The sequence below is a fragment of the Branchiostoma belcheri genome, unplaced genomic scaffold (assembly GCF_001625305.1).
Source record: "Branchiostoma belcheri isolate BF01 breed outbred unplaced genomic scaffold, Haploidv18h27 scaffold116, whole genome shotgun sequence".
Taxonomy (NCBI): domain Eukaryota; kingdom Metazoa; phylum Chordata; class Leptocardii; order Amphioxiformes; family Branchiostomatidae; genus Branchiostoma; species Branchiostoma belcheri.
This window is the reverse complement of record NW_017802558.1, coordinates 325,627-348,840: the sequence shown is the minus strand read 5'-3', so window position 1 is coordinate 348,840 and position 23,214 is coordinate 325,627. Positions and strand designations below refer to the sequence as shown.

The 23,214-nt window shown below is 40.6% G+C and overlaps 3 protein-coding genes across 4 annotated transcripts in view; 2 read left to right on the top strand and 1 right to left on the bottom strand.

Moving 5' to 3' along the window:
• Nucleotides 1–2,295: 2,295 nt before the first annotated feature.
• LOC109462429 (stimulator of interferon genes protein-like) lies at nucleotides 2,296–11,124 on the top strand. The gene is made up of 10 exons (XM_019758984.1): nucleotides 2,296–2,464; nucleotides 3,061–3,256; nucleotides 6,069–6,177; nucleotides 6,824–6,954; nucleotides 7,435–7,557; nucleotides 8,444–8,542; nucleotides 8,998–9,088; nucleotides 9,372–9,644; nucleotides 10,198–10,257; nucleotides 10,779–11,124. Exons 1-10 carry the CDS (start codon nucleotides 2,328–2,330, stop codon nucleotides 10,838–10,840), a joined length of 1,281 nt encoding a protein of 426 aa, XP_019614543.1. The 5' UTR covers nucleotides 2,296–2,327; the 3' UTR covers nucleotides 10,841–11,124.
• Nucleotides 11,125–11,386: 262 nt separating this feature from the next.
• LOC109462430 (nucleotide triphosphate diphosphatase NUDT15-like) lies at nucleotides 11,387–13,432 on the bottom strand. Its single transcript, XM_019758985.1, has 3 exons — nucleotides 13,266–13,432; nucleotides 12,596–12,792; nucleotides 11,387–12,180 (listed from the first exon to the last, which is right to left on the bottom strand). The coding sequence occupies exons 1-3, from the start codon at nucleotides 13,415–13,417 to the stop codon at nucleotides 12,071–12,073; spliced, it is 459 nt and encodes a 152-aa protein (XP_019614544.1). The 5' UTR covers nucleotides 13,418–13,432; the 3' UTR covers nucleotides 11,387–12,070.
• A 1,787-nt stretch (nucleotides 13,433–15,219) lies between these two features.
• The window catches only part of LOC109462434, a 19,464-nt gene continuing 11,469 nt past the window's right edge, over nucleotides 15,220–23,214 (top strand). For both annotated transcript variants that reach the window (XM_019758990.1, XM_019758989.1), the window contains exon 1: nucleotides 15,220–16,034. In XM_019758990.1, the coding sequence (XP_019614549.1) occupies nucleotides 15,915–16,034 (120 nt within the window). In that variant the 5' untranslated portion in view covers nucleotides 15,220–15,914. The remainder of the gene's footprint in view (nucleotides 16,035–23,214) is intronic.

The following is a 23,214-nucleotide window of genomic DNA, read 5'->3' as shown; positions in this document are numbered from 1 at the left end:
TAGAATGATTAAGTACTGAATGGATATAAACTTGTGTGAAAACTTAAATCCTGGCATCCACCTGCATGTTATAAAGCAATGTTTTACAGAGTTTAAAGTTGTATTATGTTTAGGTGTCAAAATATGATGCCTTTTGAGTGTTTATCAAAACACATCTGTCAGCCATGTTTGTTTACATTCTGGTAGTTTCTGGTGGCACCACAAACTGAGCGTGCCTCATGCCTCTGTGGGCTGTTTGAGCACAAACCATATATAAATGTTTGACACTTTTGTGAAGCACAGTACTCATAGAAACTGTATTGTAATAAAGGGTTAATGCACTGCCCCGAGTTGTATATGGTGTCATAACTGCATGAGCAGCTGCCATAACCACCGAATAAACCTCCGTGTGAGCGAAGCGAACGAGGTGGTTTATGAGGTGGTTATGGCAGCTGCCCATGCAGTTATGACACCATATACAACGAGGAAAAGGCAGTGCATTAAAATTATTATCATATAGCCTATCCAAACTGTCAATCAACACAATTCCTGTTTGAAATACAACAGCTTTAATATATATACATACATAAAAATACATTCGAATATATTATACGCTTTAAAACAAATATGGATAATTTCATTTAATGCAAATTGTAGTTTAAATGAAGCTAAACAAAAAAGTTTATTGAACAGAAAAATGCTACAAAGGTTTACAGAAAGAGTCGCATGCCCCTATACCCTATAACATAATGGTATCAGCCATAACACGACATGTGCTCTTATTCCGCCATAACACCACATGTGCTGTTATCGGGAAATAACAGCACGGGTATCCGGGCCTCTGATTGGTCCACGCCGTCCGGCTATATGATAATAGTATATATACAACTGCTCTTTGTTCTCTTTATGAATATAGTATAGCATAGCTTAGTACGTACTATAGAGGTGTACTAGTTTTTAGTCAGTAGTTCTATTCAACATTCTGACAGACAAAGCACCTGTTGAACCTATATGTAGAATTTTGATGGGCCCATACCAGCTAGTAATCTTATTATCTGCCATATGTTGTTACAACTGTTGTGCAATAAATATTGTTTCTACAGTATCAGACTTTCGGAGATTGCGTATAGGACATCAGGATGCATCAGGGAAGAGAACAGAACAACGGTTTCGGCGCCATCCCCGTGCCGAGGGGTCACCGGGCTGGCTGCTTTCACATTGCCCTGATGGCAGTCTGGCTGGGGTGGGGGGTGTACGCAGTCAGAACACACAGTGTGCCAGGCTTTTACATGGCAGGTAGGACAGAGGGAAGCTTCCGCTCTTTTGTTTGTTTGCTTATGATCTCCATTAGTGTGAATTTTCACACTACTCTTCCTGGAGTCTGTAGTGAATCATCAGATAGTACTATTTGGACCATCGCACACCAGGGCATGCCCCTACTCTTTTTTGAAAGGTGTGGTGGGTTCTTTAATGTGTGTGGGGTGTGGCTCTCCCCAAACACGGGACCTCCATTTTACGTCCAGGGACGTCCCTAACCAATGCTAGGACCTCATTTTCACCTGAGTAAAGTGGCTTTGTAATGGGCACATTGTTTCTTTTGATGATAATGATGACTGGTTTATTGATACATGTAGGTTGAAAACTTTTTGCAGCCCAGATACATTTCATTCCATGCCCACCACTGTAGCTTAAAACCTAGGTTTAGCTTAAAATCTCCTCATGGTAGAATCCATTTTACCCTCTACATAACGTTACATGATTCTAACATATTCTCAATCAATGGTACATCGTAAAAAACAACAAACCAAACTTGATACCAATCATTTATATTTATACATTATTTTTGTTGTTGTAACATTACGATGTTGTTTTGCTGTACAGTCAAATTGCTAATGTACATGTAACAATGGACGAGGTAGAATACAATGTATGTGTATCATCTACCTCCATGCTGTAACTCACCTGAATAAACTAGAAAGGTAACATTTGCAAAGTTAATGCATTATGTTTACTTTCACATAGCCCAGTTTAACAAACTACTGCTTTGTTCTTTATTCTTACTCAAACACATTCATATACAATATATATACAGTGACCTTGCAACAACGTGTAGTTCTGCATGGCGCTTGCAATGTTAGGTAACCCAACACCAGTTACCATGGTGACAGACATCTGGTCCTGGTCATTGACCTTTTTTGTTTGGAGAAGAAGAAGCTGAACTGAGCAAAAACAAATGAATATGTTACAGAGGCTAAAACCATGGAGGTAGAATACTACATGTACCTCTATGTTCTAACGAACAGTGTTTTCTGGTATTTTCAGGTGGAAAATCTGCAAGCGAAGCAGACATGGAGACGGCCGTGTTTATTCACCACGTGTTCATTGCGGCTGCTCTGGTCCTGACCACCGTCGTCTCCGTTTTCGTGCACAGCGCCGGTCTCTTCCTGGAGGAGGTGAAGCACGTCGACTCTCGTCACGGGGGCAGGTAGGGCCTCCATCCTCATCTACAGTTCCCAGAAACTGGACATTCCACTTTGTCGAACAAATTTATACAAAAACTCTCTGATCCCATACATAGTAAACCTGTGGAACACGTGATTAACCCATTAAACTGAGCTGCAGTCCTGACGACATTAAATGTACTCACAGTCATCATACAAACGTCCTAATTTTTTATGTATATACGCATTAACGCAGCAATGTTGACTAGCAAATTCTTTTCTACAGATAAAATGTTATGTCCCCTAAACTGGAACATGTTTTTATGATAAAGTGAGTTATAACGTTAATAACTGACAATGCATTTCTGACCTTGTATGTAAATTTTTAAAACTATCATAATGGAGTTATACTTTGTAAATTCCACAAAATTCAGACTGATACAAAATGTATGTCCGCTGGTTGAATAATATTCTAAGACTATGGATTGAATATGTTAATAGGACCTTAAACAAACTTTCTGCTGAATTGTCATGTACAATACATTGCGGGTTTCGCGCAGGTGCAGTACATTCTGCCGATGTGCTAATGTTATTATTACATATAAATATAACTTATGCACAAGTTGTACTGACTCTACAGGTACCTGCAAGCCTTCCGGAGTTGTCTCCACTTCCCCCTGAGCGGTGGCCACCCTGTCCTGCTGGTGCTGTCTGCGTTTGTCCTGTTTGTCCTGTGGTTCGTCCAGATGGAGATGTTCAGGCGACTGCTCTCCCTGTACTGGGAACTGCTGGTGCTGCTGACAGGGGTGCAGCTTTTCATCGTGTCATACTTCATGGTAACTATGGTAGCTAACTATTACAGTGTGGTTCAAGTGCCACTAACTGACCCAGGCAGTTACTTTGACTGCTACGAGGGTCCACATCACTTTCACATTCACAAAACTGTAATGTCTTTGATGTACGCCAAAAAGCAGTTACTCAAGCAACTGGATATGATTTTGGAAATGTTGCTTGAGTAACTGCTTTTTGGCATATCTTATTACCTGGATGTCTAACCTTCACTGACGTGTCTTTGATGTAGATCAAAACTTTATTTACTGTACAGGTAGATTCTTGTAATTGATGGATCACCAATTTGTCTTGTTCATACTCATTTTTCTTTTACCCACTTTGTAATTATGTATTGTATTTTGTGATTGTGTGTTACTCTCGTTTCATGTTTTTGAGTAGAGGGCGTCATATAAGCATGTACTTCTTTCCTCAATAAATATGTGTGAATACCCTAATAACGGTTAGCGTGTTGTAATATGTAAGGTGGCTGCACAGGTTTCAACATAGGTTCAATTCCCGGTGTCCTGGGAGTCGGGATTTCCTGTTTGATGATGATGATGATTGGTTTATTAAAGAAGAAGCACAATCTGACATGGCAGTCAACAGACTGAATTACGCCAGACTTTACAGTAGTTTTAAAATCAGTTAAATTGATAAAATCACAGCTTAAAATATAACACATTATAAATATTTACGGTTCGTTCCACCATTGTCATACATAAATACATAAAATCTGTTACAATATTTAAAAAACGTCTACAGTCCATTCAGTAACTTTGTCATTGCAGGGATTGCACTAGTTATGTATCGTTTAGTCCCTGTTGGTTGTTGGTAGCGTGTCGAGTTGCGGAGATGCCTGCCATGTTGCTGTCCGCGGGTAGGGGGCAGCCATGCGAAGAAGCGAGGCGATCTTTCCACCTTCAAGGCAAAGTCTGTGCACAGTTTTTGTCTGCGGGCTGATAAGCGCTGAAGTCCGAGATGCTGGAGGGCTTCAGTGTACGTGGTGAATTGTCGACCCATCATCATTCTGCAGGCCCTTCTCTGCACCCGCTCCAGGGCGGCCGACTGTTTGTGGGTTAGTGCTGAGGCCCAACATGGAGCGGCGTATTCCAGTAACGGTCTTATGTAGCCGCAGTAGATAGTGTTCAGGTCTGCAACCGGTACTCCTGAACGGCGTAGCCTGCTGATAACAACCAGTCTTTTACTACTTTTAGAAACCATGTCTTCCACCTGGTCGTCCCATTTCAGATCGGAGCGTATGTGGAGCCCCAGCAACCTTGTCTTCGACGTAGTGTCCAGAGTCTGTCCTGCGAGAGTCAGCACAGGTGGTTGCAGGGGGGTTCGCACAAAGGAGAAATGCATGGCCTTACATTTCTTAGGGTTTAACAACATGTTGTTTTCAGCAGTCCAGGTATCAAGGTTATTGAGGTCAGACTGGAGTGATGTTGGTGTAGTGATTCGCCTGATCTCTCCCAGGTTGTAGTCGTCAACATATTTCCAGTACGAGTTCTCAGACACTGGTCTGGCGTCATTTATAAGTGTGAGAAACAGGAGTGGCCCCATCAAGGTGCCCTGGGCTATACCGCACGTCAGGTTTTCCCATTGAGATAACACTCCCTGATACCATGTTTCTACTCGCTTGTAGTGTTTCAGTGGTCCCCACACCAGCCCTGTGAGTAATGGCAAACAGTGCTGCACAGGGATATCGAAGTTTGAGATTTGAGGATGAACCTAAAAAGAAAGGTGGGAATAGTGTAACAGTAGGGTTCAAGAGCTGCTAACTTTGGCCGTGTTCATGTGAAGTCAGTGAAGGCGCTTTACATGTGGTTTCCCCGAAGCCGGTTTCAAGTGTCTCCATCTGAACGCTCCAAATCACATTGAAAGCGCCTCGATCCCAAACCACTTCTAGAGGTGGTTTCGAATCGGTTTTCCCGCATCGCGATTTGCGTCTGAACGCAATGTGATTTCAATGTAACCTCGCCTGGTTATGGATTACGGGGTGATATTTCTTTATTTATATGCAATACCAACTTTTACATAGCAGGAACTTAAAGAGCAGTAATGGTCAAAATAATGTGTCCGTTCTAGGGCGAGCTTCACGTCGGCATTCGGCCGAGATACGCTGGGAGGGGGGCATCAGCAAACAGGTCATTGACCTCTGACATTAATAACACGCTACCTTGCGTGTTTTCATCAAACAACAATAAATGTAGCTCAAGTGAATTGTGATCGGACACAGTTTCAAAGGAATGTGTGGCACGTGGACCAGATGTGAGGAATGCGAGTTACCCGAATCGCATGAACAAAGCTTTTGACTCTTGGCATCCCAGGAGTCAGGGGATTTCCTGTTTCTACTCGCTCCTAGTGTTTCATTAAGTACTAAAAAAACAAGCAACTGGACAAATTCTCTGAATAGTCAAGATATTTCAAATAGCATCTGTATATCTTTCATCATTTTGAAAAGAATATTAAGTTCTACCTGGATTCTAACCTTCATCACCAACATTACTAAATGGATTTGCATATAATTTAACATTATTTGCATGAACGTAATTAGATCTAGTAAAACTTCAAGAAAGCATGTATTAGATTATATTTGCTGAGTTTTAAGGAACGTTCTCTGTTATGAACATGTAGGACGGCAACATCATATCAAAGGGTTTATGGAAAAACCTGGCTGCCCACCTAGCCAGGCTACCTGGCCTGGCTAGCATGTCAGGCAACTCATCACATCCACTTTTCCATAAACCCTCATATTGAATACTACAGCTATACAGATAATGTACTTCTGACCCACTGTAAATGTACCTCCAACAGAAACCAGCTGCAGTTGAGGTGATGCAGCAGGTGGAAGGGTCCAAACAGAACGTTGCTCACGGACTGGCCTGGTCCTTCTACACAGGGTATCTCAAGATTGTTCTACCCAGTGAGTGTCATGCATACATGATTCCTGGTCGTCACTTTTCATTCACCCAGCTAATCAAAGATGATATCTATTACTGTGAATTTTTTTAGGACAATACTTCACTTAGTAATACATGTACAAAGAATGCTGTTATCAACTGTCAATTCCTGGATCTCTCGTCTTCATTGCCTCTTCATATTGGACTGATTCTTTGAAACTTTTATTTCAAATACCACATTGCAGACAAAAGTCTAGATTGCGTCAGTATTTACAATCCTTTGTGCTCGTTTTATAATACACAACTTGTAGGTATTTACAGTTTATCCATTGTCCTCATCAGAAATATTTTGTGATGCTTCCTAGCTTTATATTAACTGTAACCTAGCCACTATATATTTGGTTCCCATGTAATTTGGCTTGAATGGTATTGGAGTCACCTTCAGTCATTCAGTCATTCTGTCTACACCACGAAGACGGCCTCATTACCCAGTAAGGGTACCTAATGGCCTGGATTCAGGTGAATATTCAGGTGAATATTAGTTGATGAAACATCATCCCTTGAATTCTGTTTTCAGCCACATTGTAATAGTACTTACTTACTGGAATAGTGGCTACCAGCAATGTGTTAGCAATAGTAGGCATAATGCTCTCCCAATACATTTCTTAGGTCTTCATGAACGAATCAAGGAGTCGGCGTGGAAAAAAGAGATCCACCCCACAGCTCGAAGGCTGCTGGTTCTGATGCCTCTGAAGTGTGAAGTCAGAGCCAAGCTGGAGGATGCTGACTCCTACATCAAGGTACCAGACAGTCTGCCTCATCTCTGGTCTAACTGATCATTATTTCTCAATAAGGCCGTGTTGATTTCATTATATGGATGACATCCACACGCGCATGAATTTTTGTTTGTTTCCAAAAAAAAGTTTTCAACCATACTGTAAATTGTACAAAGCAGCCGCAAAATGAGCAAATATATGCCATGTATTGCAAAAGAAAAAAAAGGAAAACGATACTACAGCGAAGAATGCCAAAATCAATTCTAAAGGAAAAGATGATGTGAAGAAATGAAAATGAAGCATCTATTATTTGCCATACCATATTCTGTATGTTTAGTCAGTTGTTCAGCCTTCATGACCATGAAGATTTCATAAAGAAGGCAACTTTTTTTATTCGCACGCTCACAGAAAAGACATTACTATTTAGTAGTTTATGACGATCACTATGATGATAAGAATAGCAAAATTCTTGCAATGTCACCAAACACTTTCTTGTCTTTGTAGAATGTTACTGCAGGATTGAGAAGTGACAAAAGCCTACAACCTGTTCTAAAGGACAGGGGTGGCATCAAGGGGAGGGTGTACAAAAACGATGTGCATCAAGTCACTGACCCAGACACTGGACGTGTAAGTTTTTACATCAGATAAGAATTTACAACATATTTTGTAACTTAGACTACCGGTGTTTGTATGAGTAGATAAAGCTGTTTTAGTTTATAAAAGAAAAATTTATATTCCTTATGAAAGTTGACAAACCATTTATCATTAGTCTCATATGTTCATACATCTACACCTGCCTCAAGAAGCAAGAAGTAGAACATGTAAATAGTAGTACACATTTAGTATTATAGTTTATAATATAAGATGTTACTGTGATTTGTTCCTGTTTAATGTAATTTTTTCCTGTTTATTAATGACCTGTACTTAGCTTGTAAGAGCATAAATGTACAATAAAGGTCTTTCATTTAAATTTGTTCATTCACGACTGTTAATGGGAAGAGGATAGGAAAATAATCATTATGATTCAGGTTGAACTTAACCAGATATTCACAGTTGATGTTTTTTGCAGTCTGGTCTCAAATGATTATCAAGTTGACAGAAACTCCTTTTTCTTGTAAATGAATGTAAATCAACGTATCTTTGAAAGAAATCACAACAGGCATATATTGTGTAGCTTAGACTACAGGTTATATGTATAGTTTTGTCACTTAAGAAACTTGTAAGGAAAACAATGATTGAACTTTTGTACCAAATATTCAAAATTGTTGTTTGCAGTCAGGTTTCAAGTCGACAAACTGCAACTCCTTTTTCTTGGGCCCACATCTTTTTCTTGTAATGTAAAGAAAACATACCATCAACCCACAGGATTGAGGCAAATGGCAGGCTGCCATCAAGCCGCAGCATTATTGTGCGAGCATGTATAACCCTTGGAAGACAGGGAACGAAAGACTCTAAACTGGATAGTGAGTGATAATAAAGCACCATAACCATTGCTGTGTGTGTTTGTCCACAGTCAGAGTACTGTGTTGTGGAGTATGCCACCAATGTGCAGACCCTGTATGACATGCAGACAGCCTGTGAAGGCTTCAGTAGAGAGGCCAGGGAACAACAGGTCAGTCACTTATTATGTCAGTCAACACTTTTTATGTTTACCTTCAAGGTAGGAAAACATACTGTTTTTGCTCAAGTTCTTCTCTTCTTCAAGCAGATAAAGTCAATGACCTGGACCAGATGTCTGTCACCATGGTAACTGGTGCTGTAGCAGACACCCTGTGGTGTTGGGTTACATTATGTTGCAAGGCAAAATTGGAGGGGCTGGTCACCATATAAATGACTCTGAATGTGTTTGACTATGAATAAACAGAGCAGTAGTTTGTTATGCTAGACCATGTGAAGGTAAACATTATGCATTTGCAAATGTTATACCTTTGTAGTTCTTGCTTTTGCCATCTTCTCATTGCTTCAGATCCTTAAATCATATTTGAGACATTTTTGGATCATAATGTCAATTGTATGGAAGATGTTACAGGATGTACAAGTTGTATTACTTCTGATTCTGATTATCAGGTGAAACTGCTGTACTGTACCCTGAAGAGCATCATTGATGACGACCCTGAGTGCAGGGACAGAGTGGTGCTGGTGCCACTGGACATAACAGGTATCAACCATCCTTGTGCTTGTATTGCTGGTGAAAAAAATGCACACGGTTCTTTGTGGCAAATGTGCAGATCATGGCACATTGGCGACACCAAATCCGTCTGTGTCCTCATCAGTGTTTGGACACAGTATCAAGGATTAGCAGAAAGGCCTGGTGTGGGCATCAATCCACCATAGTGATGGAAATGTTCTTAACTGTCTTATAATCTACAAAATTTAAAGCTCTCGTGTATCAATGGTACCGGCAGGATGCAACCTTCTAAGTGCTTACTTCCTCCTGACAGATGCTAAGGATCACAAACTGGCCAGGGTCATCCTGCACACCTTAAAGCAGCTCAAGTCAGAAACAGTCGACATGCCAGATGTACCAGATGTGCAAGATGTACCAGATGTACAAGACATACCAGAACAAAACATGCGAGATGTACCAAACATGCGAGATGTACCAAACATGCGAGATGTACCGAACCTGCATGCTGATGAGACCGTCCCAAAGGTGGCAACCGAGTGTTCTGACTACACACCCTACCAGGAAAGTGACAGGCAGACGGACATGGGTAAGGATGATTCAGAACTATGAAAGGAGTGCTAGTGTAAAGGAAATGAAAAGAAATCTACGTTGGGTGTCGCTGAAGACAGACAAAAAATGTCCAGACTATGATATATATATATATATATATATACATTGTAATAAACTTGATAAGCTAATCTAATACCAGTCCAGGAAAAAACAAGAAACAGTCATGCCCTCAAGTACTGGAGTTATCAACCAAGCATTGAGGTGTTAAAAAACTGTGTTCCAAGAACTATCATAGAGTGGAACTTGTTGCCACCAAGTACAGTTGGGGCATCAGCTCCTAATACTGAGTGTATAAACTAAATCTAACTAATCATACAGCCACCTACATTTATACAAGTACCAAGAAGCGAGAAGAAGTTGAAAGTATGTGTATACTACCGGTAGATGTTTATATAATTATACACTGATATACACAGCATTGGATCTGATTGCTTACATGTACATGTGATCTGTGCTTAACCCACTGGGGCAAAAATGTACAATAAACGTCTTTCATTCATTCATTTATGACTTATAATCTGTGTTTCCAGCTTGTGGTCCTTGCCAGGACTCCCAGGATCCACCTACTTCCTCGGACAAGATAGAGAAAGGTACATTCTATCCCAGAATGTGACAAGCTAAGACAATAAAGTCTATTAAAGGTTTAGGTAGAGCATGTTAGTACGCATGCAAGTAACTAGACTCAGGGAAGAAATCCTGGTATGTTTGGTAATGAGTATGCATCATACTAAACACTGTTAAAATCCACATATAGTCACCTACATGTAAATACAAACCCAGTACATGGACTGGGTTTGTATTTACATATGTAGGTGACTACTTGTGTCATGTCAGTGTATGTGGAGTTTTATTTGCTGCAGTGCAGGTTAGGTGCTGGTAGACATCAGATTTTACCTGCACTAGGACGCATATATGACCAGCACAGGTTAGGTGCAGGTAGACATCAGAAATACCTGCACGGGTCCAATTTTACCTGCACTAAAGTGCATATGCACCCAGTATTTTGAGCCCTGAAGACAGAGATTGGTCTAAGCACCATTTTGTGACTATATGATTCCTCAATAAAACATTTGTTGTACTTCAATTCTGTTGTACTTCATTCTGTCCACAGAATCTGCAGGATATTGTTTACAGGAGAGTAAGAAGAAACCCAGTCAAGTTAGACCATTTTGACGCAGCAACAACACATTATGCACTTATCCAACCTGGGGTGCCGAAGCAGCTTGCCATTTTGAGAAACTGACTTTTTTTCCCAACAAAGTAACAATTATTTACTCTCTCTTAAGTAGCATTTTTGCACCAGCATCGTAATAGTTGATGTGGCAACAACACGGTTCATTTACGCAATTGTTACTCTCCAAGCAGAGGTTTGGGTTTTGGGGGTATTTTTAGCGTGTTTTTAGGCTTTTTTATCGGGGCTTCTCTTTTGCACTGAATTTTTTTCCCACCAAACCCAACAAGCTTTTATTTAGTACATGTACTATGTAGAGTGACTGATAAACAATTTGTGCGGTGTGTCTTGAAAGCAACGAGCTTTACCCTTGCTGAAGTTACTTTCTTTTGTTATAGTAGTTGTAGATGTTGTCAGAGGCAAGTCATTATTTGGATAGATCTAGAAGATTATATTAGGTATCACGTATTACATTAACTGTGTTGTAGTCTTAGCAATCATGTCTAAAATTTAATTAGAGTATGGTTTTATGAGGGAAGAGGTTTTACATACTAGTAAATAATGCAAAAAAGAAAGAAACTGTGAACTAGTTTAGTTAAGCAAATAGTATTACTTAAAAATGTCCTTGACAGGTAACCAATGTAAATATCTGTTATTATGTGTTACTTGGGTAGTGTTTCCTATCAGTTGTCATATTGAACCATGGAAAGCTCCTACAATAGTTATCTATTTGCTACCAAACATACTGCCAATAATAGCTAAGGAATCCATGAGGATACTGTCAGGTTGTAGACATTCCATGGTGGTAATAACCTCTGGAATTTTGGTGGTAGATTATTCATGTTTGTTGATTTCTTAGTCATGTGGAACCATTCAACAATATTGCTCCCCAGTTCTATTATTCTTCGTTCAACATTATGTGCAGATAATGATACCTACAATGTCATGTATGTTATGTTCTGTTTTCTAAATCCTCAGTTATATCACATGTTTTTCATTTTATGTTGATAGACATTCATGTGTGTGTCATTTGTCATACTGAAACATATTATTCACAAATGTTCCATTATGTTATTATGGTTTGATGCTATTCACCTTTTATGTTCTTTTCCTTGGTTGAATAAATACATATTAAAAAAAAAGTTCAGCCTTGTTAGCTTTAGTGCGCCCCCCACCCCACCCCAAGATCTGCTACCCAGGCAGCTACTAGCTATAGTAGAAGGTGCCTGTTGTCATCTGTTGTTTGTAGGGAAAGGGTTGTAACCTTCTTCTCTGCAGCACTGCAGCGGCCGGAACAGCTGATCGTGGTCAGGATAGTTGTCCCACGCGTACCAGTCCCATCCTGAAACAGGAGAGAGGATTCAATCTAAACCACCGTACATGGCCCAGCACACATGTAATGTAATGTTATTTGCTGTCTTGTTTGTAGACATTTGCAGACTTTCGTACATCAGCTACATTTTGTACTGCTGCCTGTAAGTCTGTGTAATGTGTTGTCATGCATTTAAAATAAATAAATGGCCCAGCACAGGTTAGTTGCAGGTAGACATCAGAAATACCTGCATTATAAGCTTCAATTTTACCCGCACTGAGGTGCATATGCACAGGTGGTATTTCGAGCCCTTGTTGAGAATGTAATACTAGTACTAGCTAATTGATCACAGGATGCACAAGTTAAGTGATGAAACAAATGATTGATTGATTGAGTGATTAATTGATTGATTGATTGATTGAATGGTATTGCAGATGACCGTCACCTTCACATTTCTCAGGTTCCAGGTTGACCGGTTCCTCCCGGTGACTAGTGTCCACCTCTGCCTGCATGAAGATGGTGATGTAGTGGTAGTTCTCGGACAACTTGATCCCGTTGACGACTGTAGCAAATCTGACGTTCTTCAGTTTCAGTCCTGTCTCCTCTAGCACCTCTCTGGATGCACAGTCTGCCCACTCCTCACTACAGACAGATGAAAGTTACCAACAATGTCAGTTGATTTATTTATTTATGAAGATTTACCACACATTGTAGATAAGAAGGTCGACATAACAGGTGACTATCACCTCTTCAAGATGACCAAACCTCACTGAGACCAGACTGTAACAAGTTACTAGTAAGTGGGTACACTCCTGACGTGCGGGTAATTAAACTGTGGGCAGACCTTCCTGTCAATCTGTGGATACATAATCTCCCCCTGACTCTTCACTCTATCTGTACTACTCAGCAAATCCCCGAACGGAAACACAAGCAAACATACACACACAAACACATCGAAAACAATATCTTCGTACACAGAGGCAATCAAAGATATTGACTAATTTGTGTGACCGCGCCTTGATTCCAATGAATGAATGAAGTTACGTTATAACGTTTATATGGCACACGTGTCATGACATGTCAGAACCATGGATAAGTCTATTCCTAGTCCTCACCCGAACTCCAGATGCCCTCCAGGCAGTGCATATGTTCCCGACCCGGCTGCTCCTTTCCTTTTGCCGACTACAACACAGCCTGGGTGCCTGTGGCTCGTCACCAGCACACCGACTCCTACTTTCGGCCGCGAATTTTGGACAAGTTCCGCCATGCTTGTTTGGGTTGTACCATTGGAGGCAAGGGGGTGCATGGGTATTCAGGACACGCGCGCTTTCATGGCTTTAGGCCATGTTGATTTGATTATATGGATCACATCCTCTGGGAACCCCAAAACTGATGCGAGCGTGCGAATAAAAAAATGCCATCATTATAAAATCTACGTGGTCACGAAGGTTGAACAAATGACTAAATACACGAGGGAATAATAGACTCTTCGTGTTCATTTCTTCACATTTTCTTGTCTACCCTTGGAATATTGATTTTGGCATTATACGACATTAGTATCGTTTGACAATATTTTTTGGGCAATATACGGCATTTGTTTGCTTCTTTGGCATATACGATTTACAATATGGTCGGAAACTTTTTTTTTGGAAGCGGACGAAAATTCATACGAAAATTTATACTGGAATTTCATACTTACGGTCTTTGAAAGTACAGTGAAGGTGAACAGTTATGCTTGTCGTAAAAGATTCGTTTTGAATTGATGATAGATACTTTTCCAAGCCGAAATGTTTTTAATTTTAGAATAAGTATGAAGTTTATTGAATTTTCTTATTTCCTGCCACCAGCCAACTAGAAATGTATCTTGTAAACGTTGCTTGAATAAGCTTCCAAACTGGTTGGCATTAACCCTTGGGTTAACGTTTAGCCAGACATTTTGGAAGCCGTGTCTGCACAGTAAGTCCTTACATGCCTCTTTATCCGATCATTATGTATGTATGTAAGAACCGGTTGACGGATCATCGTGATTTTTGGTATGTAGATAGTTTACGTGATGTTTGATATAATTATGTGACAATTATACAAATATGGATGTAATTTGCAATTATGCAAATATGGATGTAATTTGCATAATTTATGGGGAAATTCAATAAATCAGATGCATTCCATGATATGATTATTGAAGCTTGTGACATTGGTAATTGAGAACGAGAGAAACACAGGCAGATATTGATTATGTAAATGAAGACTTAATTTGCATAATTAATGATAACTTACTTTGCATAATTAATGAGAGAATTTCATAATTATATAATGATAACTGCCTGGAATTTCATACTTGTGGTATTTGAAAGTTCAGTGAAGGTGAAAATCATCAAACATAATCTATTCAAATCAGGACCTCATTTGCATAATTTATGATGAAATGCTAGAATGGCATTGTTTGTTAATACATGACTGTCTTTTAGTTGAGAATATGATAAATTGATATAATTCATGAAAATGAGGATCCTATTTGCACAATCGGGGAATAATCTACATTTGGCGAAGGTATGAGATCGGGGAACTCTAGTTCACTTTATGTTCACGGTAGCAAAATGTCACTGTCTGGGAAAAGATTGACATGTTCACGGATCTATATATTCACAGTGGCGACAGGTGCAGGAAAAAGAAAATCCAGGAATTATTTGTTAACTGTAATGATAAGTTCACAGTACAGAGATGACAGTGAAAACAGTGAACATAACGTTAAAAGTGCCGTGAAAAAAATCAGGAATTACAGTGCTCTTAGCTGCGTATTCTCTGTGAATAATTTACTTGTAGGCGAAGGTCACTCGTGTAGGTGAAGGCCGCTAGTCCCTAGTTCCACCTTAACGAGCTCACAGTAGCATGCCAAGTCTTCAACGGTCCAGTTAGAAAGTAGAACCACTGTGAAATGTCAATCATTTCTCTAGGCATATCAGTAGCTTCGACATGTTTTTGCACTTCGTTTCTCTCGTTTACACGTCTTTTAAAGCCGTACATTTCCTCTCGACAATACTGCCCCGCGCATCTGCTTGTAGATTACAGATGCATATGAATGCCGCGTAGGTGTGACAACCAAGCAAGTGCCGCCAACGCAAAGGTTGCGCGACACTGCAACATTAACAGGGTAGCATCTCCAAAACTGTTCTGAGAAAACGCGGTATGGATATTAGCGATGATAAGCAAATCGTGACTTGGTATATAGCTACATTGCAAGGTTTGATCCTCCCCACATTTTTATTCATATTCCGTCGTAACGATCGCCAATTTACAGCTCCTCTCTCATTGTGCCTCCGTCCTACGCAGATGTCTGCTTGATTCAGTCAATTGTGCCCCAGTGGTGCTATGCCAGGAGCGAGATTGCCGCTTATAGAGTTAACCCCGTCGCTAATGAGCCTTTTCTACCAAGGAGGCAGCCTATCCTAGCAACGGAGGGGTTGGCATAGCAACGGAGGGGTTGGCATAGCAACCCGACGGAGTCTCCGTGGCCCGAGGCGCGGCTTGGTGACCTCTGTGGGATGGATGGGTGGGCGCGCGCTGCCTGTACACCGGCGGCTCTCGGGGAGTGACACGCGCGGTGGCCGCTCGATCCGTTCTAACACGGGGGGGAAGAGAGAGAGAGAAACAGAGGCACATTTCTTCCCTTCGTCGGTAACGGTACCAAGATGTCCGCTGGTTTGCAGGGTTTGTGAGTACGTAGACGTTTGCGGCGCGATCGGCGGCCTCGCCACGGCGGATGAATGAGCACGGCGCCGAACGTGCTGCGCTTCGGGCGGAAGAACAGCGTCCAACCCCGGCCAACCTCCGCGGCCTTCGAACCCCGTGATTCACCCGAGCCAGTCACAGGCAAGAAAATCAAGGTGGGTACAGGTACATACAGGTGCAGCAACACTTTAGATACAAGCACGATATCAAGGAAGCCCTTCACAGGCATGACATCGGCGTAGAATTTCAACACGCCGAGAAGTGGAAAAACGACAACGAAAATAGACAACACTCTGTGGTTGTCTTGGCCCCAGCACAATCGATAAAAAACGTCTCAGAGTGTTCCTTCGTTCGCCACTGTGCATCTATCCTGTTTGATGATACAATTTTAACGTACAATTTCGAACAGAACTATCTGTAAAACGCCTGACTGAGAATTGCCAGCAGGCGTTGTTGTGGCATATATCAGATAAAACCTCAGAGATTGAACGTGACCAAAACACGATTAGCTGGAGAGGATGTAAGACGACCCAGAGGACCTCCTTGCACTTTCCCTGTAAGCCAACGTCCTTCTGGGACTATATATAATCTAATTTGAAAGGATATCGCAGAAATATTACATTAAGGGTTTCTGAAAACAGATAGAGGCGACGGGGGATTTTGATACCGCGTATTTTTTAGCGTACCACGGGATTGTTAGTATGTAACATGCGAGCGTATATTATAAGAGTGATTGCCATACACCTTGGAATTGTTACCAAGGAACGCTGCAAACGTGGGTGGGCTATTGTCGCCCGAAATACAACCACCTTGCCACCCCGACATTTCCATTGGCGGTGAAAGAGAAAAATGACTCCCTTTCATCGGTCTGGCGTAGGGATTGATCTTGTTCTGCAGCCCTGTGCTATTTTTATCCTCCGTGACTATTCCTGTGTTGAATTCAAACCGATGGTCGATGGGCGGCCTGTGAAATTACACGTTATTACTATTTAAAAAATATAGTCCTGCTGTAGAGTGTGACGTAAAAGTACCCAAGATTGGACGTAAAACAAAGGCAGATCAACCGAATAAAAAAAAAATTTGACTCAATCCAGAGGTTCACATAGAGGAAGTATAGATACAGGAACAAACCGTACGGAAACCCTGCACTAGTCTTCAGTTTCAGACGGTGAATTCATACTCCGCCGGCTCCATAATCCTACAAGCTTATCGGAAAGCCGGAAGGGGCACAGTAGGCTCTAGCACGTTCCATAATACGTTGTGTACAGCAGTCAATCTTCCAAAGTAATGACCCTTACTATAGAACATCAACATCAAGCACGGATACATGACCAACTGCCGCATAGAAGACATCACCGCCAGAGAATACGCACGTTTAATGTCATCTCTTGATTTTGCAAGCGTGGATAATAATTTAGCCAACCTGTAAACCAATCAAAGTAATTGTGGTCGTAACATTTCATTCTAGTTTCAGCAAATACAATACTAGGACAAGAGAACGACATACATTGTAAGACGGAATGAACCTGATATGCTAGACTTTCTCTAATGTTTACTGTCTGGAAAAACTCTCTGAGGCGTCAATAGCAGGCATTAGGGATGTATGCCTGGATAAACCCAGATGTCTACCCACGCATTATTATGTCTAACTCGCTTTACAACTGCCCACATCGAAATCCAAACGTCTTCTTAGAATTTGCAAGGTTTCAAGAAATCTTTTAGTAAATGTATTAAGATTAATTAGACTAACTAAAAATGTCTTATAAAATTTCCTATCCCCTGTCTGAAGTCTTGAAAAAAATCTCCAAGCGTTTTTTTTTAGCCCTTTATTTGGTGACTGCAAAGACAGTATCGAATTGGCCGGGCTGTATTCATTGGCCAGACAGTCATCATTTTGTCTATGAAATTGGAGATTAAAGAAAGCACATACAAAATTAAAGGAGAAAGATCTTTTTAGAAAAAATACAGTTGTCATGGGAGTAGAACGGTTGGAATGCGGTGTGGTATCGAATTGGCCAGGCTGTATTCATTGGCCAGACAGTCACCATTTGTCGCTGAAATTGGAGATTAAAAAAAAAACATGTACAAAGGAGGAATATATTTTTTTAGAAAATACAGTTGTCATGGGAGTAGATATTAAAACAATAGAAATGTGTGGTTTTATTCACCGCAAGCTCAATAACCGGCAGCGGCGCCCTGTCCTTGGTGCTGAACGCTCGGCGCGGCTTCACGTCATATTCTATTTTGTTGAACAGCGGTAGCGACGTCCTGTTGACAGATCCGCGGCCTCTCTGTTGTACATCACACGGTTCAATGACCCACTCTGACGGGAGGAGAAATTTACTGATTGCTTTGATGTCGCCTTTGCAGTGTGTAAGCAACATGATGGATGTGATAGCGGTGATTGGTACCCGGTGATTGGGCTAGCACACACGCAGAGATAGAAACTTCCCATGTACATATACATATACATGTAGTAACGTTAACCACTTTCTTGGACGGATCGCTTTTTTGTAGGCACGATGTTTCGTGACCCAAATACCTTCGTCCATCCCTTAAATTTCATGGTCATTGCTTCAACTGTCATGGCACAGAAGCCAAAAATATACATTTTTAGTAAAAAAAAGAGCAAAATGCGTCAGAAAATCGCTCCTGGGCATTCCTCCATTTCCAGAATTGCTTAGAACACATTCAACCACGTTTGTGCCAAATTTGGTGCTTTTAGACAAAAATGCACAATTGTTCAGCTATGCCGCTAGAATAGTAGCTTATGTACTGTGAAATCATTTTTAAAAAGGACTTCTTTTCTATGTTTGTCACTTACTGCAACATGGCATGTCTGAACAAGAAAGTTACAGTGCGCAAATTCAAAGTTATAATATTTATATGAAGGCCTCATACATAGAACGGTATTTCAGATTAATGTAATAGCACTGTACATTCCCAATTGAAATTGTAGTATCCTTTTCATGTGTACAGACATTTCCATCTGTCAACTCCTGTCAAAGGGAACAGTGTATTACACGTTTTTATTTCAAGGAGAAAGAGACCTGAGGCCGGGGTTTGATTCAACCATGTTTTAGAAGGGAAAGACGCAAAGGAAGGAGAGCATCAATATACATAAAAATATCAATCTAGCCTGTAACTTTGGTATTACGCATATGTCAATTTCATCTGCCTGTTTAAAACAAAATGTCAAACCAGTATAACAACAGCTTTTGTACCTCATAAAATGTCTCAGATTTAGTGCGAGCGATTGGTTTTATGAATCACTGAACAAGTCTCATGTTGCTGTTCCTTGTTGGTGTTAGAAATACCCATTTTACTTCTAGTAAACAAGGACGAAATATACATATAACGTTATACGTTACACAGATTGCAGTAGCATAGACTTCATATAGGCTGGCATCCTTTGTACCATAGATGAAGCCTTTGGTGTAATTAGTCTAGATGTCGTAGTCACAACAGTCTTCCCAAACACAGTAAACAGCCTGTGGCTGGTGTCAGTGTCTCCTTTTTAGGTCATCACACTATCATGCACGTGCGCTTTCGTTTACGTGGCGGATCTTTTTTCATATCTGAAGGAATAACGCGAATGTGGGGTCGTGTGGCGTAGCAGCAGGGTGCTTGACTCGGAACCAAGAGGTCCCTGACATGCAACCGATCTTGTGCCCTTGGGAAAGGCACTTTACACGACTTTCCTCACTTCGCTCAGGTGAAAATGAGTATTGTATTGTCCCGTGTTGGTGGCGGCATTAATATAAGTTTAAAAAAACTGAATGTGCCGTCACCACGTCTTGTGATTACATGTTGGAATATAAAGAAAAATAACGCGAAGATAAATTATATAGGACAGCAACCACATGCACGTTTTCACAGTCTTTCCGCCCAAAAGAAAATGAGTTGTTGATGTGATATGCAAACGTACAAACTGTTATTCACCATATGGCATTGGTTATGATTAAATCTATATCCACCTAGGTATCCTGTTGCATGTATAGTATATTAAATCATCGTCCAGATGTTGTCGTCTATTTTATTTCGAGATTATTTTGCGTTGAAAAACGTTGCCTAGGCCTACGGTGGCATATAGAGAGATGCTATCACTACTATTGCTGGAATAGTATTATAGTACATCACCATATAGAAGTGCCGCTAGATACGATTACAGGAACATATTCCTATATGTACTTATTTTTTAGATAACTTATAAGGGAATATATCAAATGGATGCTTTACGAACTCATGTTTCTCAACTGAAAAACGCAGATTGGATTTTTTTCACGCCAGAATCCTGTAAGCCGTGGATGATTATAGGGGGAATTCGACTGGGGAGGAATCGGATTGTATTTCATTTCCTACATCCACTTTACTGAACCTCAAACCCAGTCATTGGATTCCCTCTAGCTTCGGTCGATACTGCCCATTAGGTCAATTAAAGGGGGAAACAGCCACTCGAGGATAGGAGGTGTGGGTCGATGGGCACTGATTGCTCAACTGGGCGTCTGTCTTTCATCAAACGGTAGCCTGGGTGCGTAGTATGGACACCATCCGGATATTGCTCCGCTACGTTAGAAAAAAAACAACACTTTTTTCTAGCTCAACTGGGCGTCTGTTTTGCATCAAACGGTAGCTTGGGTACGTAGTATGGATACCATCCGGATTTTTCTACACTACGCCAGAAAACATCCGTAGTGGAGCAAAATCCGGATGGTATCCAGGCTACTGTACTCGGTCAGCTCCCGTTTAATGCAAAACAGCTGTACAGAAAACGATACTAATGTCGTAGAATACCAAAATCAATTCCAAAGAAAGAAGAAAATGCGAAGAAATGAAAATTAAGAGTCTATTATTTGCCATACCATAGTCTTTGTGTTTAGTCACTTGTTCAACCTTGATGATCCCGTAGATTTCACAATGAGGGCAATTTTTTGGTTGGCCAAACTTTTTATTCGAACGCTCGCATCAGTTTTGGGGCTCCACGAGGATGTCATCCGTATAATCAAATCAACATGGCCTAACAACTGACGAATCAGATAGCAAGAAGCTTACACCGGGCTTTAATGCACAAGGACTCAAATGTATGTCTCATTGGTTTAAGCGTTCTCAAGAAGGGAAAGCATCGTAGCTTGCAAAGCTTTGTGTAGCAAGTTCTGATATGCCTTTAAAAGAATAAAAAAATCATGTCTAGGGGCTACACATGCTGCTGATTAATAATAATCATCAGTATTGCAATTTCAAAAGTCGTGCGTGACCAAAGAAACATAAAACGGGTTACGCAATAGTCATAACAAAAATCTGAGAAGGGTACAAAACAATATTAACAACCTCATTCCCTAACCGGAACTCGAATGACGCCAAAGGATATATATACTTCGTATTTTCCAGCTTTCAGAATTCTTTAGTATCCGATGTTAACTTCAACACGTGAATGGTAACTGCAATTGTAGTAAATTATTGTAAATTGTAGTGATTTAATAACTGATTTATAATACTGTATTAATCTATAATATCTTAATAGCTTAATTCTGTTTCTTGTTACCTGGACGATACCCATGTTTTGTGATGTAATTTGTATTTTATGTCTAGTGGTGACGTGAATATAAGCCATATCGGTTTTTCAGTGCGTCACCACTACGTATTGTATTGTTTGTACGTTGAAATAAAATAAAAGAACTGTAGTAAACATCCTGTGATGTGGCCATCTGATAGCCATATCTCTCTAAATCATGTTACATCCGTGACGTTATGGGAATGACAAATGAATATGGAGCAATTCTGAGAGACTCGCACACGCCAGCTGCCATATCTCTGGTTAATTCCATTCATTATGCGGCCTTTTGATTGTACGACGCAATTGCAGCTGGTTTTAGGAACATCAGAAGATTGGAACATGATAACGTCCAAAAATAGAACCGCTAGATCTTCGCTATACATGAATTGCCACTCTTCTACAGGTATGAAAGGAGTATCAAACGTCATGTAACTGAAGTACTAATGGGCATGCTGCAAACGTTTCGAGTTCTAAAAATAAAAAACCAAAAGTTTCTGACTGAAAATTTTCCGAAGAATCCACTTTCTGGAAAGGTCTATCCGCAACGAAATAAAACACACTTCTTTTTGTATCATTAAGTCCGTATTGATTTGATTATATGGATGACATCCACTGGGAGCCCCCAAAATTGATGCGAGCGTGAGAATAAAAAGAATAGCAAAAAATTTGCCTTCAGTATGGTCATGAAGGTTGAAGAAATGACTAAACATGGTAAGGCGAATAATAGACTCTTCATTTTGATTTCTTCACATTTTCTTCCTACGGAATTGATTTTAGGCATTATACGATATTATATTAGTATATTTTTCCAATATTTTTTTTGCACTTTACGGCATAAATTTTCTCATTTGGCAATTGTTTTTTTTTCGATTTACAGTATTGGTTTGGAAATGAACGAAAATTCATGCGCGCGCGGATGTCATCTATATACTCAAATCAACATAGCCTTAGATGTTGAAATGAATCCCTGCGTTAGAATCAAGCCACCCGCTTAACACATGGATGAGCTTAAAGCTAAAGACTGGGAGCCACCACAGAATTTGACTCTAAAAGATGAATCAGCGAGTTTGTATACAGCTCACATCTCGGAGACACGGTGATAAGACAAGACAAGTTATCATCTATGGTCCTTGCCTGCGCCACAAGAGAGATGAATTGATAATGGTCAATGTTACCCATCTCCAAAGGCCCGGTGCCGCCACCACGGTAATTGATATACAGTGTGTGTCTGTGTGGGCTAATATAACGATGTTGGCAGAGGTTGGATGAATCATCATCGGGCAGCACATGCTTCACGTCATGTCACATCCGGCCCTACAACCCGCCTCTGTGGACTTAATTACTCGGCGCGGTTACACGGTGGGAATGAGAATGAGTTTCCCCTGTTAGAGTGACTTATGTATGAAACCCAAGCTGTGTGTGAGTGGCAGGAAGTTGACTGAAAATGTCAATAAATATGAAAATGAAGAGTCTATTATTCGCCACACCATACTCTGTCATTCGTTCAACCTTCATGACCAGGTAAATTTCATAATGAAGGCAAATTTTTGCCAAACGTTTTTATTCGCACGCTCGCATCAGTTTTGGGTTACCCAGAGGATGTCGTCCATATAATCAAATCAACATGGCCTAACGACGTCTGTCGGTGATATGGCCTGGGGAACTTACTAATGGGAAGTGTGGTCCGTCCTTGGTGCTGAAACTGGTGTAGCCCACAAGGTTTGGTCAGCACTATGAAGGACTTGCTTTATCCTTTTTTTTATACATTTGGCCATGTTGAT

What these genes read in the sequence shown, in the direction of transcription:
- LOC109462429 (XM_019758984.1), top strand. Translation starts at nt 2,328, where the DNA reads ATGGAGACGGCCGTGTTTATTCACCACGTGTTCATTGCGGCTGCTCTG. An exon ending in TCTCAAGATTGTTCTACCCA is followed by an intron (nt 6,178 to 6,823) that starts GTGAGTGTCATG and finishes TACATTTCTTAG; the next exon opens with GTCTTCATGAACGAATCAAG. An exon ending in TGACAGGCAGACGGACATGG is followed by an intron (nt 9,645 to 10,197) that starts GTAAGGATGATT and finishes CTGTGTTTCCAG; the next exon opens with CTTGTGGTCCTTGCCAGGAC.
- LOC109462430 (XM_019758985.1), bottom strand. Translation starts at nt 13,417, where the DNA reads ATGGCGGAACTTGTCCAAAATTCGCGGCCGAAAGTAGGAGTCGGTGTG. An exon ending in GGAGGGCATCTGGAGTTCGG is followed by an intron (nt 12,793 to 13,265) that starts GTGAGGACTAGG and finishes ATCTGTCTGTAG; the next exon opens with TGAGGAGTGGGCAGACTGTG. An exon ending in GGAACCTGAGAAATGTGAAG is followed by an intron (nt 12,181 to 12,595) that starts GTGACGGTCATC and finishes CTCCTGTTTCAG; the next exon opens with GATGGGACTGGTACGCGTGG.